The following is a 17,193-nucleotide window of genomic DNA, read 5'->3' on the forward strand; positions in this document are numbered from 1 at the left end:
TTTCGTCCCAAAGAGGATCGACCTTAAAATGAATATCACTGATATTTTTCATAACCATATGACGTTCTTATTTTTCTGAATTTCTCTCAGAACTACTGAGAATCGGTTAAAATCTTTGTCTTTTAAATGTTTCCTTACTTTTATCTTTCTGTAAACAAAAAATATGATTTAATTTTTTCGCAAACCCGTCCTCACGGTCAAAGAACTTTTGAGCATGGTTTTTGTACTCAGACTCGAAAATTATCCAATCAAATTGCTGGATTCATGTTTTGAGCATGATTTGTGTGCTTAGAGCAATGAGCAAAGTGTTGTGCTTTCAAGGCCAGGTCCTAAAGGCCAAGTACGTCCGTCTCATCAAGTGTCGTCTGTCATCGACCTTGCAGTTAACTTTTACAAATCTTATACTATGAACATACCGAGACAAATTGGCACAACATCGAGAATTTATGATCATCGATGCTCTTCAACTTTGCACTTGTTTAGCTTTATACTTATCTTAATCTGAGCGTCACTGTTGAGTCTTGTGAAGAAAAAATGCACGCACGTTTGACGTATTAAATTAAAAGCTTGGTACCTTTGATAACTATTGACCATGCTTCTCTACAAACATGTTTGCGGTATCTACTTTTAAAAGTTGTCCGATCACGCGTCCAGCCAAACAATTTGCCCGACATTCACAATACTATAAATACAACTTAACAAGTCTTTTATCATGACAACCACTATGAAGAGAGAAAATTTGACAGACGCAACACATCTGGAAGGGTGTGCTATTTCGTTGACTGATTCGATCCTTAACAAAATCATTCTAATACATGTAAAATCGATTGGTAAAATATTAGCTTAATCTATAACATGAAATCATTAACACGCTATAAAACATAAAGATAAATTTTTAACAAAACCAACTACTATATAAAGGCTTTATAATATCAATCCATAGTATCTATGAGCATAGAGCATGGCATGAAAGAATTATTTCTTAAGCAGAAAGTTGCAAGAATTGTGTAGTCAGTTTAACAATGTTTAAAGAAGTCTATTTTAATAACATTTATATTTTATTTTTTAAGTTGGTTCATGTAGTTTGGGGTCAATTTATAGTTTTGACCATGATTTTACAAAAAATGTCCACTGCCCTATTTCTTTTTTCTTATTCTGCAGGGAATAGTATATCTTACGATGCACTATATGTAGGACACCACTTGAAAACAAATGATGATAAAGTCGTTTTTTCCTCACAGGTCAGTCGTACAAGAATATGGACACATTTTAAAAAAAAACCATCAACAACAAATCTAATATTTTTGGTTATGCATGAGTCAACCAACATGCAGGGATCGATGAAGGATGACACATTTGATCTTAAAACTTTTAGGATATTTATGAAAGCAGTATAATATTGTCCTTGCAATATAACCTTTGGCTTATTCGGGAATTGTTGGAGGGAACGAACTGCTACGTTTTGAACGCTAACTACTACTATAAGCCTATCAAATAAGTAACACCACCAAGACGCTGACATATATCTTTAAACATATGCACCTTTTTAGTAAAATAAATAAAGATTACTATCTAGTATCTAAAAGTAGTTTGGTTTCAACCTCTGATATATCTGAGACTACTATAACACAGTGTTATTGTAGTCTCAGGATATATCAAATATGCTGATTCCAACATAATATTATCGATTTATTTATTTGTTTATTCTTTAATACAGTGAACTACACATATCTAATTCGTTTAAACTTATCATCCCGAAATATACATATAATCATATCAGAAATGAGTATCGTCAGAATACGTTACGGGTTGGGGGGCAAAAATCTTGTTTTTGTAGCCATCCAATTCTTGAATATCTCCCTTGTGGCGGTTTAAAACAGCACGTGTGTTTTTTCGACCAAGCTACGGATTTCAAATAATGTCAAAGGTTTGATATTTGCATTTAAATATAAACATTTGAATTTGGTAGCAAACCAATCTGTACTGAATTGAAGAAAGAATGTAAATTTCAGAGTATGATTTCTTGCATAGATCTGGTTGTACAAGAGGAGCAAGTGTGTACAAAATGTATATAAAGTACATGTGAAATTATTACAATGTGTGGTAGTTATTACAAATTTAATGACATTGTATTTTTATCATTTATCATGCTTATACAGTATTCTTGTTTTGTTTATATCAGATATGCACTGTCAACACAACAAGAGCCTGGTACATGACTTCACAGGGGCTTGTTTAGTGGGTCAGACGAGGTTTTACTGTCAACATGGTCAATGGCGATTGCTATCCTATATAAAAAAAACAATGTTTTGTTTATATAGGATAGCCATCGCCATTGTCTGGCATTGACAGTAAAACCTCCTCTGATCAGCATTGACAGTAAAACCTCATCTGACCCACTAAACAAGCCCCTGTGGACTGTTTAGTCAAGATAATAATAAGGTCTTGAAAGTCTATAATTTTTTTCTTTGACGCCTTAATTAACATCTCGACCTGGAGAAATTTAAAATAGCCTTCCAGGTAGTCCTATAATATAAGACTCTGAAGGTTCATATCATTTACATTCAACGATTTTTAACGGATATTTTTTTTTACTATCAATGTTGAACCTCAGAGTCTTATAAAATTTGTCATTTTTTCTCGTAGCAAAAAATTAAATTAATAATCCACTGCCAAAACAAATAAAACAGTTAGGAACAACCTAAATATGAATGAAAGTAACTTCTTACCGTATTAATTATTAAAAATAATGTTCCTAATCCATCACTTTTATCCTGAGTTGACAAACATTTTTTTTCACGCCATTTTATTTCAAATATATGTGCCGATTCTTTATTTAAAGGAATCCGTGAACGAAACGAATTTGACGATAATATTTAGAACCAGTATAGAACAACGTACGAAAACACGACCAATTGTAATGGTGTCATGCAATTATTGAGATAACCATAACAATGCTGAGAGATTACGAATGGGGTTAACAGAATAGAAAACAATCGGCAAAAAACATAAAGAATAAAAGAATATGGGTTCTATTTTAACCCCCCCCCCCCCCCCCCCCCCCGAAAAAAACGGTATAAGTATATTGTTTACAGTTGAAAAGAACAATCATGTCCAAAATACAGTTATAATGTATCAACAGATTAGTAAAACATATGTTTAAACATTAATTATAGGTATAACTTATTTATTAAGCGAGTCAGTTCGTACCCAATAACTGTCCAATTTTGACTTTCAAATGAAAATTCGCGAGTTCAATCAAATAACGGGGGCGGGGAGGGGGACAAACCAATCGTCTTTCACAAAAAGTTATCTACTCTCAAGTTGTTAATTGAGCACCAACAGAAATCATGGGCGAGTTGTGAGAGCGGGCTAGGTTATAAATGTCTTTGAAAATATGAGTTCATGTAACGGAGGCGTGCGAGCCAAATTCACAAAATAAATGTTCTCTAGTCAATAGAACGGGCGATGCAATGAATTTCTTTCGAAATACGAGTTCAAATGTTCATGAAATCTGCTAGCTGCTAACGGTATGAAGTTGCAATGTTCCATGAGAGTGCACCAATGTGAGAGCGAGCGTGGCAATACATGATTTTCCAAGTACAGCTTCATAAAACAGAGGTGCATGAACCGCTTCACCAAATGTTCTTTAGTAAGTTGTTAAGCATCACAAGATATTAATTTCAAGTTGTGATAGCGGGCCATACATGTCCTTCAAAATATGAGTTTATACAACGGAGTGAGCAAACCAGTTATCTTGTCCAAGCTGTTAAGAATGAACATAAATCAATTGCGAGTTGTGAGAGCGGGCGAGGCGATGATACTTTAAAATACGAGTTCATACAACAGTAAGCGAGCCAATTCTCATTCACCAAAAGTTCTCTTGTCCAAGTTGTTAAGCATCAGTAGAAATTAATTTCTAGTTGTGAGGGCGGATGAGTAGATAAATATCTTTCAAAATACAAGTTCCAACAACGGGGGTGAGCGAGCCAATTCTCATTCACCAAACGTTTTCTTGTATGTATCAATAGAAATAAATAATAGCTGGCGAGGCAATATTTGAATTGCAAAAATCGAGTTGTTACAAAGAATAATAGCAAGTTGTTAGAGAAGAAAGATCAAGAAAGAATGTAATTTTAATCTCTGGGTGTTTTTGTTTTTTTGTGTGATGTCTCATTGAAGGGCTTAAAGTATTATTATTGTTTGAATATGACAGGAAGAAAATCAGTTTTTTGGAAATAGTACATGAAGTCGTTTAAAATTATAAATAAGAAAAAGAAAGGGAAAAGTGGCCGCCAGATTAACAGCACAAGAAACATGAAAGATATTGTAATGCATAAATTCAAATTTTGAAATTATTGGTTTGCGTAATTTGTGTAATATTCATATCATTTGAATCACTTTAAACATGTTACACAATACTTATAGAATCACATTTTACAGTTTATTTATTTACATTTGACCCCAGACTGCTTACTACCGGTGAGCTAAGTATTAAATGTATAACTAGATATACACGAGTCTAAATTGAAAACTCCGTTCCAACCTATGATTGCGTTACTAGATATACATATATATTGTATTACTATGTGAATTTTTTTTTACAAAGCTTAGGTAGAAGTTTATACAAGCAAGCAAGCCGACCAAAGCTTTACTCTACAAGCATTATGCAATTAGCCCTAATCAAAATTGCAAGGAGATGTATTGAAGCCGATGAGACAAAATAATGTTTAAATGAAGTTGATGTAAGCAGTTTATACCACATGGCCTTCCGCGAGAGGAAAAAAATCCGCTGTAATGGCAAATCTCCAACATGAAAAAAAATCTGTAAAGACAATAAATCGAGAATGCCAACTACCTTATTCGTGTATGTAATAATAGTCACCATTTCCAGCTTTGACCATTATTTTCATTACACAGTTTTTTTTTCTTTCAATAACTCTTTGTAGAAATTTTCACCGTGTAATTCCTGTTATTATAGGGACATAGCATTCATTTATACAACAATCCTTTACCTTTTTATGAATACTAAATGGTCGTCTCTTAAGGGTTAAGAAAGATTTGATGGTAAGCTTCCTTTTATATTGATGAGGAAATTAAAAATGAATTAAATCATTTCATCATTTATAATCATCTTAAAGTCAAAACAAAATTCGTTTTCCAATGAATATTCTGAAATATGTACAACTGATTAACATTCGGAAAGACCTGCGGAACTTCTCGTACTTGATCCGCTTGACAATTTGAAATAAGGGGGGACAGTTTGAAAAGTGGTTAAAAAAAAGGATATAAATCCAACATATAATAAGGTAAGACATTTTATTTATTATTTGAGATGTTCACCTGTAAGGATAGTGACATAAGTAAACTTAAAACTTCCGTAAACATTGTCAAATTGTCGTTCAAAGTTCCCACAAAAATTCGTTGGGAATCCACTACGAGAAAATGGATACTTGTTATAAGACTCTGAGGTTCAACATTGATAGTAAAAAAAAAATATCCGATAAAAACCGTTGAATGTAAATGATATGAACCTTCAGAGTCTTATATTATAGGACTACCTATAGGAGGTTATACTTATAATTGGACTAGTAGTTCGAGATTACTCTACATCGAACGGCTGTTTTGCCAGACAAGCTGGGGCAGTGGGATGTCAGAGCTCGTCCATATCAAAAAAAGGATATTTGCACACCCAAAATAGATGCGCTGCTTCGTCGCTTCTGGTGCCGACTGACAGCCTGGAAATTATATAAATTGGGCATCAATCTGTTTATTATTCATTTTTCTCTTTATTTATGTAAGTTTCACCTACCTTCCAACTTTTATTTTTTCCATATTTTTACAGTTTTCATAGAGACCCATCGATTTCAGCATTTTGACTTTAACTTTTAAACGAACTTCAAGTTACAAGAGAGTTTGTGGTCTCAAGACTCAAAATATGCAAATATTTATATTTATGTTTTTCTATGGGCCAGTTCCAGGATACAGTTTACAGACGAATCTGTTTTATGACTTTCATCACCACATGACTAAAATATATGCATCAGCATTCCAACACCTGTTCAGCAGATTTGGTGTTCATGATTGATTTTATAATATTTGGGAAATTAAAATTTGATTATATGGTCAACCTCCCTCAGTCCTATGGGAAGGAAGAATGTGTACTAACTTGCAAAACATGAATTATTTATTTTCTACCATACAGAACTTAATTATTATGAAAGTGTTGGAAACTTTTAATATAGCAGGGATTAAGGCGTAAATGACATCTTGAAGGCGTGCAAAATTGACTGAAAGGCAAAATTGACGATCTCTTCCGTTGAGAAACATGATTCCAGAAATGACGTATTGTCATAAAAATTCATATAGTAAAAAAAGCTATCAAAGTCTTCATATTTGAATAAAGTAACTTTCATTTTTAGTGGAAAATTGTTTTAATTTAGAATTAACAGGTTGGGCTGAAGTCAGGGAAAGTGGAATAATTTCTCTGTTTTCAGACTTGGAACAGGCACCTACATACAGAACAAAAATAAAAAAAACTTGTGTTTAATTAAGGTCATCATTTCATTAGTAATTTGAGGACATCTAGGCAAACTAAACAATTTGTTTTTATGTGACCATTTTAGATTAATGTCCCTCATAGTGGTTGTAATCAACTGAAATATATATATGTCGCAGATTTGATATTTTAATGTCATCCGTTGGATTGGAACAATTTTGCTACTGTAATATTGATTCAGTAAACAATGAGACATACTTGAAGAAAATAAAAAAGTAACAAAATATTATAATGAGAAAAATATATTTTTTTCTGTATGTTTTAGATGAGTTGTAAGTGTGTAGACAATACAGATATTCTACTGCAAATATGTAAGTATTTTTTATCAAGACAAGGTTAAGGCTACCATCATAAATAATGTCAACCTGGCATCTCTTGCTCATATATTTTTACTGCAGTGGTTTTTCATTAGAACATAATTACCATTAGCTAGGCTGGTCAGGAAGGACAGTTTTAAATATGAACATTTATTAGCTCACCTGGCCTGAAGGGCCAAGTGAGCTTTTCTCATCACTTGGCGTCCGGCGGCGTCGTCGTCCGGCGTCGTTAGCTTTTAGAAAAATCTTCTCCTCTGAAACTACTGGGCCAAATGAAACCAAACTTGGCCACAATCATCATTTGGGTATCTAGTTTTAAAATGTGTGGCGTGACCCGCTAAACCAACCAAGATGGCTGCCACAGCTAAAAATAGAACATAGGGGTAAAATGCAGTTTTGGGCTTATAACTCAAAAACCAAAGCATTTAGAGCAAATCTGACATGGGGTAAATTTGTTTATCAGGTCAAGATCTATCTGCCCTGAAAATTTAGATGAATCGGACAACCCGTTGTTGGGTTGCTGCCCCTGAATTGGTAATTTTAGGGAAAATATGCTGTTTTTGGTTATTATCTTGAATATTATTATAGATAGAGATAAACTATAAACAGCAATAATGTTCAGCAAAGTAAGATTTACAAATAAGTCATCTTGACCAAAATGGTCAGTTGACCTTTAGGAGTTATTGCTCTTTAAAATCAATTTTTAACCATTTTTCCTAAATTTTTACAAATATCTTCTCCTCTGAAACTGCTGGGCCAAATTATTCCAAACTTGGCCACAATCATCCTAGGGGTATCTAGTTTAAAAAATGTGTGGCATGACCCGCCAAAAGTACCAAGATGGCCGCCATGGTTAAATATAGAACTTAGGGGAAAACACAGTTTTTGGCTTATAACTCAAAAACTAAAGCATTCAGAGCAAATCTGACATGGTGTACAAATTTTTATCAGGTCAAGATCTGTCTGCCCTGTAAATTTCAGATGAATCAGAGAACCCGGTGTTGGGTTGCTGCCCCTGCATTGGTGATTTTAAGGAAATTTTGCTGTATTTGGTTATGATCTTGAAAATTATTATAGATAGAGATAAACTGTAAACAGCAATAATGTTCAGCAAAGTAAGATTTACAAATAAGTCAAAATGGTCAGTTGACCCCTTTAGGAGTTATTGCCTTTAAAAGTCAATTTTTAACCATTTTTCATAAATTTTATATATCTTTTACAAAAATCTTCTCCTCTGAAACTGCAGAGCCAAATTAATCCAAACTTGGCCACAATGATCTCTGGGGTATCTAGTTTTAAAAATGTGTGGTGTGACCCCCCAAACCAACCAATATGGCCGCCATGGCTAAAAATAGAACATAGGGGTGAAATGCAGCTTTTGGCTTATAACTCAAAAACCAAAGCTTTTAGAGCAAATCTGACAGGGGGTAAAATTGTTTATCAGGTCAAGATCTATCTGCCCTGAAATTTTTAGATGAATCAGAGAACTGGTTGTTGGGTTGCTTCCCCTGAGTTGGTAATTTTAAGGAAATTATGCTGTTTTGGGTTATTATCTTGAATATTATTATAGATAGAGATAAACTGTAAACAGCAAGAATGTTTAGCAAAGTAAGATTTACAAATAAGTCAACTTGACCAAAATGGTCAATTGACCCCCTAAGGAATTATTGTCCGGTATAGTCAATTTTAAACAATTTTCATAAAATTTGTAAATTTTTACTACTGGTAACATTTTCCACAAAAACTACTGGGCCAAGTTCATTATAGATAGTGATAATTGTAAGCAGCAAGAATGTTCAGTAAAGTAATATGTACAAACACATCACCATCACCAAAACACAATTTTGTCATGAATCCATCTGCTTCCTTTGTTTATTATTCACATAGACCAAGGTGAGCGACACAGGCTCTTTAGAGCCTCTAGTTCAGTCATCCTAAAAGTCTGCTGCACCTCTTAACCATGTTTACAGCAATACGACTGTATTTGAAATATTTTGTTTGAGAAGTGATTGCTTCTTTTTGTAAATGCATTGGGGCGTAAAAGCGTTGACCGAGGTACATTTTGTATGAAGCGCAAAAGCGCTTCATTCTAAACATGTTCGCACGGTCAACGCTTTTACAACCCTATGAAGTTACAAAAAGTAGCATTCAATACTTATAACTACATTTTTTAGTTATGATCATGAAAACAAGAATTGTTTTTTTTTTAATTTATTTACTTGGCACTTTATTGTGGGACCACGTGTTATCATGAATGAAAAGTTTTATTGAGTGATGCAATTGCATACAGAATAAGACGTGATGTGCAGTTAGCCAATCAGAATAAAGTATTATAATGAATCATACATCTAATGTAATTATTGAGTAATATTGTTAATTTAAAGCAATCATACTTAAAATGTTCAATTGCAAATAATTATTCTAATATGACGTCCTTATTACGCTTTGTAAACAAAGCCGTGTTCTAATGAGCACAAAATATGTTTGACACATGCGCACGAACTTACTGTTTGTATTATTAACTTTATTTCCATCGTTATCCTTTAAAATATGTTTGCTTTATTTTACATACTTCATTTTGCAGTGGATGAATTAAAGAAGCACACAAAATATCATGAAGAAAAAGAAAAAGAAAAAGAGGTACATTTGTTTTAGCATCTTACATGTCTTATGCACAATTGTTAAAACACATCAACTGTAAAACCTTGAACATACTCAACAGTTCTTGTGGATTTTGATCTCTTAACTTCACATAATGTCAATCAAATATTATGAAACATATACACAATAGATATAGGAAGATGTGGTATGCTTGCCAATGAGACAACTCTCCATCCAAATAACAATTTATAAAAGTAAACCAGTATAGGTCAGTGTACAGCTTTCAACATGTATAGAGCCTTGGCTCACACCGAACAACAAGCTATAAAGTGCCACCAGTTGTACTAGTGTCAAACTATTCAAATGGGAAAACCAACGGTCTAATCTATATAAAAAACGAGAAAGGAGAAACACACATAAATTATTTAAACAAACAACAACTACTGTACATCAGATTCCTGCATATAACCACAAAGTGCAGATTAAGTTAAAATTTCAATGGCTTCCATTTGTCTTTCTAGAGGTATTCCCTTTTATATTATTATAAACAAGTGGGGACATCATCTGGATATTTGTTTCCATAACATATTCTCCATTTGTTAGGCATAGTTAAAAAAAAGACGAGATTGTTGCATGCCACATCAAGAAGTATAACTCATAATATCGTAATTTTTTTAATATTCTAGATTTGAAAAAGAATTTTAAAAGGTAATTTCTAAAATAAATATTGATGTTAGCTGTTTAGTAATAAGGTCCAAATTCTGATACACTAATCAGTACATAGTTCTTCAAATTTGAAGATTGCATATTTTTACTTTATAGCCAAGTCCAGTTAAAAAGAACCCTACAGGACAAAAGAAATCAACTTTGACGTAAGTATCAATTCAGGGGGTAAATGTTAACATTATTTGGTGATGAGTGTATTCTCGTTCTTGTTAAGTATGTACTTTATCATGATGGGTAGACAAAGTCAATCAGTCTGTTCTTTTCTACCTCGGTCATAGATTACCTTAGCTGTATTTGGCAAAACTTTTAGAAATTTTGGTCCTTAATGCTCTTCAACTTTGTACTTTATTTGGCCTTTTTAACTTTTTTGGATTCGAGCGTCACTGATGAGTATTTTGTAGACGAAACGCGCATCTGGCGTTTATACAAAATTTAGTCCTGGTATCTTTGATGAGTTTATTTATACTACTGTCCTAAATTTAAATGTACATCTGCTATTTTGTCTTTTGGGGTTTCCCACATCAATTCATTGACTTTAAAAAAAAAAGAAGAGTGGGCATTAAAGTTTAGTGCTTGATTTATTGGGCTTATTTTTATATTGAATAAATGGAGAAAAATATTATCACTTTCATATCAGTCGAGTCAGTCCTAAAATTCAAGGTATGCTTGCAACATGTTATTTAGCTACCATAATTATACTCAGAGGCGAATTTAGGGGGCGGGGATTTGGTTGCTTATATAGGGAATCACTGGAGCGGGCCCCCACTTGTGAAAATTTCTAGACCCGCCACTGATACTGGAAGTATAATACAATAGAGATAAAGAAAAAAAATAGTGATATTGTTTATAACATGTATAATATACAATGTATATTGTTGAAATTATTGGATAATTTACAGCCAATTTCCTTATGCAGGTTATGCTTGTAGGGTAAAACTTTGGTCGCCTTGCTTGCTCAATTTGTAAAAATGTCAAGTGAGCTATGTAATTAACAGATATCTGGCATATTTTTACAGTATATATTATATTTAAATTTGATTTAACGTTATCTTAATTACAATTGTACTATAATCAAACAAAGCAAGCAAGTTAACCAAAGTTTTTCTTTACATAAAGTAGGGAAAAAAATCATTGTTAACATGGTTATGATTCTAATGTTTTTTTGAATTTGATTTAATTTGATTTGTATGTCGTTGCAGTCAAAGAGCTCAGGAGTTGTACATCAAGAACAGAGTTAGTAAAGAAGATGGTGAAGATGTAAGACTTTCAGAGTAATTCTTGTCTCTTTAGTAATGAAATCATAACATATCAGATATAAGAAGATGTTGTATGAGTGCCAATGAGATAACTCTTCATCCTAGTCTGAATTTGTTAAAGAAAACCATTATAGGTCAACATTTGGTCTTCAACACAGAAGATGTGGTATGAGTGCCAATGATACAACGCTCTTTCAAAGTCACAATATGTAAGGAGAAAACCATTAGAGGTCAACATGTGGTCTTCAACATAGAAGATTTGGTATTAGTGCCAATGAGAGAACTCGCCATCCAAGTCACAATTAGTAAACCTTAACCATTATATGTCAAAATATGGTCTTCAACACAGAAGATGTGGAATGAGTCTGCTGTTCATCCAAGTCACAATTTGTAAAGAAAACCATTATAGGTCAAAGAAAGGTTCATCATGGAACCTTGGCTCACACTGAACAGCAAGCTACAAAGGCCTTTAAACAGATATAAGAAGATGTGATATGAGCGCCAATGAGACAGCGCTCCATTCAAATCACAATTTGTAAAAAAATAACACATTATAGGTCAAAGCTTAGTCTTCAACATGAATCCTTGGCTCATTGCAAACAGCATATTTTCATATCAATACTGGTGGACCAATATAATAGTAGAAAAAGATATAATTTGTTATTCTTTTTATATGATTTTATACATTGTGAAAAGAAATATGTGACAAAATTACAATGCATAATGACAACAAGTAGTTCCAGTTGTATTTGTACATAGTACAAGCAGTATAGAGTGGTTTATTAGAATTAGAACATGTCCACACTTATTTGAATTGTTTCTTGTGTAAATTATCAAATACTGTGTGGATTTACTTTTCCAAGTTAGATACCAATGTTTGTGTAATATGCTGGTGCAGATGAACCACAAACTGAAATGCTCAACAGGTCACAAATTTTTATAGGCTTGCATAAAGCCTTCTAGCTATAGGCATGCTGCAAATCAAATATCCACAACAATTAGAGTTTTTTTCTCAATCCACAGAAATAAATACCACCATAATTATTTAATCCACTGTTTCATTTTGTTGAATGATATATGATGATAGATATATAATGTGTTCTGAATTTGTGTGAATGTGAGCATTACACAAAACAAACTTTTACAGCAGAATGCATTGAGTGTGTAGGTAAAGGTAATCTCTTTGGTAAGCTTGCTTGCTAGCTGAAGTGTGAAGTCATTAGGTTAGGTACAGTGATCTGGAAGGTTTTTTCCACTATGGGCCCAGGGCCCCTCAAAAATAAATTCAATGGGCCATTTTGATAAATAATGGGCCATGTTGTCAAATGAGTGGGCCATTCGAATTGACTTATAAAAAATAAAAAGTATCATTATTTTCTCATGTTTTGGAAAAGAGGTGTTGGCACAAGTTTACCTTTATGATTTTAAATAATATTGTTCCTGTGATTCTGTAATTTCAATGAATATACAATAACTTCTTACAAAACGGACAATATTAAAGATAAACCTTTGTTTACAATGTTTAAACTGTTACTGTTGCCTTGGCTTGTTCATGTTCATGTTTTTTTAACATTAAATTTGGGTCTTCGTCGATACCATACTCATTCCAGACGTTCCGTATTAGAGGTCATTTCAGGAACGTCCTCTGCATTTCTTGTATTATTATTATTACTTCATCAAGATGACAAGAATAACAGTAAAGAGTACCATTAATTGATAGAACAAAACAATAATTCGCTGAAGTCATGTTTACAAAATGTCAAAACGAGCCAAAGACCAAAACATGACAAGGACAGTTAAGCGCCTTTTATGGAGACAAAAACTATATTCATAAAAAGGCTTCAGGGGTTTTCAATCGAAATAATAGCAAGCTAAACTAAATTAAAAGATTATTATTAGAGTTAAATCTCGCCTGTAATAGCCAAATTTCACAAATGTAAAGTTGTTTATAAAAAATTATATCATGAATGATGGTTAATTGCGTTTTTTGGGGTTATCAGTTAAATCGCATGGTTCTATTATTACCATAGGAAAACACCCGAGACCTTAAACCGCATGGTTCTATTACCATAGGAAAACACCCGAGACGTCCTAAAATATATAGGTGCTCCTATGATTGGAGGAACATTATACAGTTGTGTACACACACATGGCGGCACGGAACACAATCGGAAAACTATTTGACGATATCAAAACGTTTCGAAACGATGTGAAAAATATTGTGCGCCACGTGGGCGCTTACATTTGTCACTCTATGCGCCATTTCTGGTGAATATGCCTTATAGGCGCAGGGCGCACGTCCTTCCCGATCACTGGGTAAACTATTCTCCTTTCAGAGTAGACTAATCTGACAGATAAACAATATATCTGTCTGTAGCACTAGACTTCTCCAAAAGGAGGTAAGTGTAACCTAACAATGACTTTACGGTTCAGCTAACAAGCAAACTTACCAAAGATTTTACCGTTACCTACACACCCATTGCATTCTGCTGTAATTTATTTCAAATATATTCAGGGAGGTGGTGATGCTGCCCATGATCACTACCTAAAGAAATGGAAGAGCTTAAGTGAAGAAAGAAGAATAAGTGGAAGAAGAAAGCAGAGAAAGTAGCACAAGATGTAGCCAAGGTATGTATGAAAAATTTTATAAGCAGGAGGTTTGGCTAGTCATAAAACCTAGGTTAACCTACCATCCTGTACAAAGTGAGGAATATGACAGTTGTTATCTAATATAAAAAAGAAGATATGGTATGATTGCCAAATGAGACAACTCTCCACAAAAAACAAAATGACACAAAAATTACCAACTAGTGCGTTTCTATGTATGTTGGCATTTGATTGTGTTACAGTTCCGTGTTTATATTGGTCTGTTTTCCTCTTGTACATAAACACATTTACTCTGTTTTGTTTTGGTATCTGGATTTATTTTTAATAAATTGAGTTATGACTATTATAATGAACATGTACAGCGGTATACTACTAAATAAACGCAAGTCACTCTCTTTGATATATTGGAATGTGGTGCTGGCTAGACCCCCATCATCTATTGTATTGACAAAGATTTTTATGAATGGAACTCAGTTTTGATCTATGTAATGTATTTATTACATAATGTTTATTTTTTCCTAATCAGACAGCAGCACTTTTAAAGAAGCAAACAAAAACGCAAGTCTCTGTGTTAATTTAAATGAATAATGTATTAGTGACTCTCAAAATAATGCATAGTTATTAAATCTCACCCTCAGTCTGTACAAAATAATTAACAGGTAATTCAGACCTTGAGTTTTACAAAATTACTAACAGGTAATGCAGACCTTGAGTGTTACAAAATTACTAACAGGTAATGCAGACCTCTGGCTTTACAAAATTACTAACAGGTAATGTTGACATTTTTCTTTACAAAATTACCAGTAGGTGATGCAAACCTTGAGCTTTACAAAATTTCAAACAGGTAATGCAGACCTTGAGCTTTACAAAATTTCTAACAGGTAATGCAGACCTTGGGCTTTACAAAATTACTAGTAGGTAATGCAGACCTTGGGCTTTACAAAATTACTAACAGGTAATGCAGACCTTGGGCTTTACAAAATTACTAACAGGTAATGCAGACCTTGGGCTTTACAAAATTACTAACAGGTAATGCAGACCTTGGGCTTTACAAAATTACTAACAGGTAATGCAGACCTTGGGCTTTACAAAATTACTAGTAGGTAATGCAGACCTTGGGCTTTACAAAATTACTAACAGGTAATGCAGACCTTGAGCTTTACAAAATTACTAACAGGTAATGCAGACCTTGGGCTTTCCAAAATTATTAACAGGTAATGCAGACCTGGGGCTTTACAAAATTACTAACAGGTAATGCAGACCTTGAGCTTTACAAAATTACTAACAGGTAATGTTGACATTTTTCTTTACAAAATTACCAGTAGGTGATGCAAACCTTGAGCTTTACAAAATTTCAAACAGGTAATGCAGACCTTGAGCTTTACAAAATTTCTAACAGGTAATGCAGACCTTGGGCTTTACAAAATTACTAGTAGGTAATGCAGACCTTGGGCTTTACAAAATTACTAACAGGTGATGCAGACCTTGGGCTTTACAAAATTACTTACAGGTAATGCAGACCTTGGGCTTTACAAAATTACTAATAGGTAATGCAGACCTTGAGCTTTACAAAATTACTAACAGGTAATGCAGACCTTGAGCTTTACAAAATTACTAACAGGTAATGCAGACCTTGGGCTTTACAAAAATACTAACAGGTAATGCAGACCTTGGACTTTACAAAATTACTAGTAGGTAATGCAGACCTTGGGCTTTACAAAATTATTAACAGGTAATGCAGACCTGGGGCTTTACAAAATTACTAACAGGTAATGCAGACCTTGAGCTTTAAAAAATTACTTACAGGTAATGCAGACCTTGGGCTTTATAAATTAAAATTACTAACAGGTAATGCAGACCGTGGGCTTTACAAAATTACTAATTGGTAATGCAGACCGTGAGCTTTACAAAATAACTAACAGGTTATGCAGACCTCGGGCTTTAGAAAATAACTAACAGGTAATGCAGACCTCTGGCTTTACAAAATTACTAGTAGGTTATGCAGACCTTGAGCTTTACAAAATTACTAACAGGTAATGCAGACCTTGAGCTTTACAAAATTACTTACAGGTAATGCAGACCTTGGGTATTACAAAATTACTAGTAGGTTATGCAGACCTTGAGCTTTACAAAATTACTAACAGGTAATGCAGACCTTGAGCTTTACAAAATTACTAACAGGTAATGCAGACCTTGGGCTTTACAAAAATACTAACAGGTAATGCAGACCTTGGGCTTTACAAAATTACTAGTAGGTAATGCAGACCTTGGGCTTTACAAAATTATTAACAGGTAATGCAGACCTGGGGCTTTACAAAATTACTAACAGGTAATGCAGACTTTGAGCTTTAAAAAATTACTTACAGGTAATGCAGACCTTGGGCTTTATAAATTAAAATTACTAACAGGTAATGCAGACCGTGGGCTTTACAAAATTACTAATTGGTAATGCAGACCGTGAGCTTTACAAAATAACTAACAGGTTATGCAGACCTCGGGCTTTAGAAAATAACTAACAGGTAATGCAGACCTCTGGCTTTACAAAATTACTAGTAGGTTATGCAGACCTTGAGCTTTACAAAATTACTAACAGGTAATGCAGACCTTGAGCTTTACAAAATTACTTACAGGTAATGCAGACCTTGGGCTTTACAAAATTACTAGTAGGTTATGCAGACCTTGAGCTTTACAAAATTACTAACAGGTAATGCAGACCTTGAGCTTTACAAAATTACTAACAGGTAATGCAGACCTTGGGCTTTACAAAAATACTAACAGGTAATGCAGACCTTGGGCTTTACAAAATTACTAGTAGGTAATGCAGACCTTGGGCTTTACAAAATCATTAACAGGTAATGCAGACCTGGGGCTTTACAAAATTACTAACAGGTAATGCAGACCTTGAGCTTTAAAAAATTACTTACAGGTAATGCAGACCTTGGGCTTTATAAATTAAAATTACTAACAGGTAATGCAGACCGTGGGCTTTACAAAATTACTAATTGGTAATGCAGACCGTGAGCTTTACAAAATAACTAACAGGTTATGCAGACCTCGGGCTTTAGAAAATAACTAACAGGTAATGCAGACCTCTGGCTTTACAAAATTACTAACAGGTAATGTTGAC

General features: G+C 33.7%; 1 protein-coding gene across 1 annotated transcript; it reads left to right on the top strand.

Moving 5' to 3' along the window:
- The first annotated feature begins 1,853 nt into the window (after positions 1-1,853).
- LOC134690940 (uncharacterized) lies at positions 1,854-14,083 on the top strand. The gene is made up of 6 exons (XM_063551109.1): positions 1,854-1,927; positions 6,825-6,870; positions 9,461-9,516; positions 10,300-10,349; positions 11,403-11,460; positions 13,975-14,083. The coding sequence occupies exons 1-6, from the start codon at positions 1,919-1,921 to the stop codon at positions 14,068-14,070; spliced, it is 315 nt and encodes a 104-aa protein (XP_063407179.1). The 5' UTR covers positions 1,854-1,918; the 3' UTR covers positions 14,071-14,083.
- Positions 14,084-17,193: the final 3,110 nt, after the last annotated feature.

Source organism: Mytilus trossulus, chromosome 11, assembly GCF_036588685.1.
Source record: "Mytilus trossulus isolate FHL-02 chromosome 11, PNRI_Mtr1.1.1.hap1, whole genome shotgun sequence".
NCBI classification, from domain to species: Eukaryota; Metazoa; Mollusca; class Bivalvia; order Mytilida; family Mytilidae; genus Mytilus; species Mytilus trossulus.

Bases quoted from the DNA above. Each gene is read 5' to 3' on its own strand.
- LOC134690940 (XM_063551109.1), top strand. The intron at 6,871-9,460 runs GTAAGTATTTTT...TTCATTTTGCAG, and splicing joins AGATATTCTACTGCAAATAT to TGGATGAATTAAAGAAGCAC. The intron at 9,517-10,299 runs GTACATTTGTTT...TTTACTTTATAG, and splicing joins AAAAAGAAAAAGAAAAAGAG to CCAAGTCCAGTTAAAAAGAA.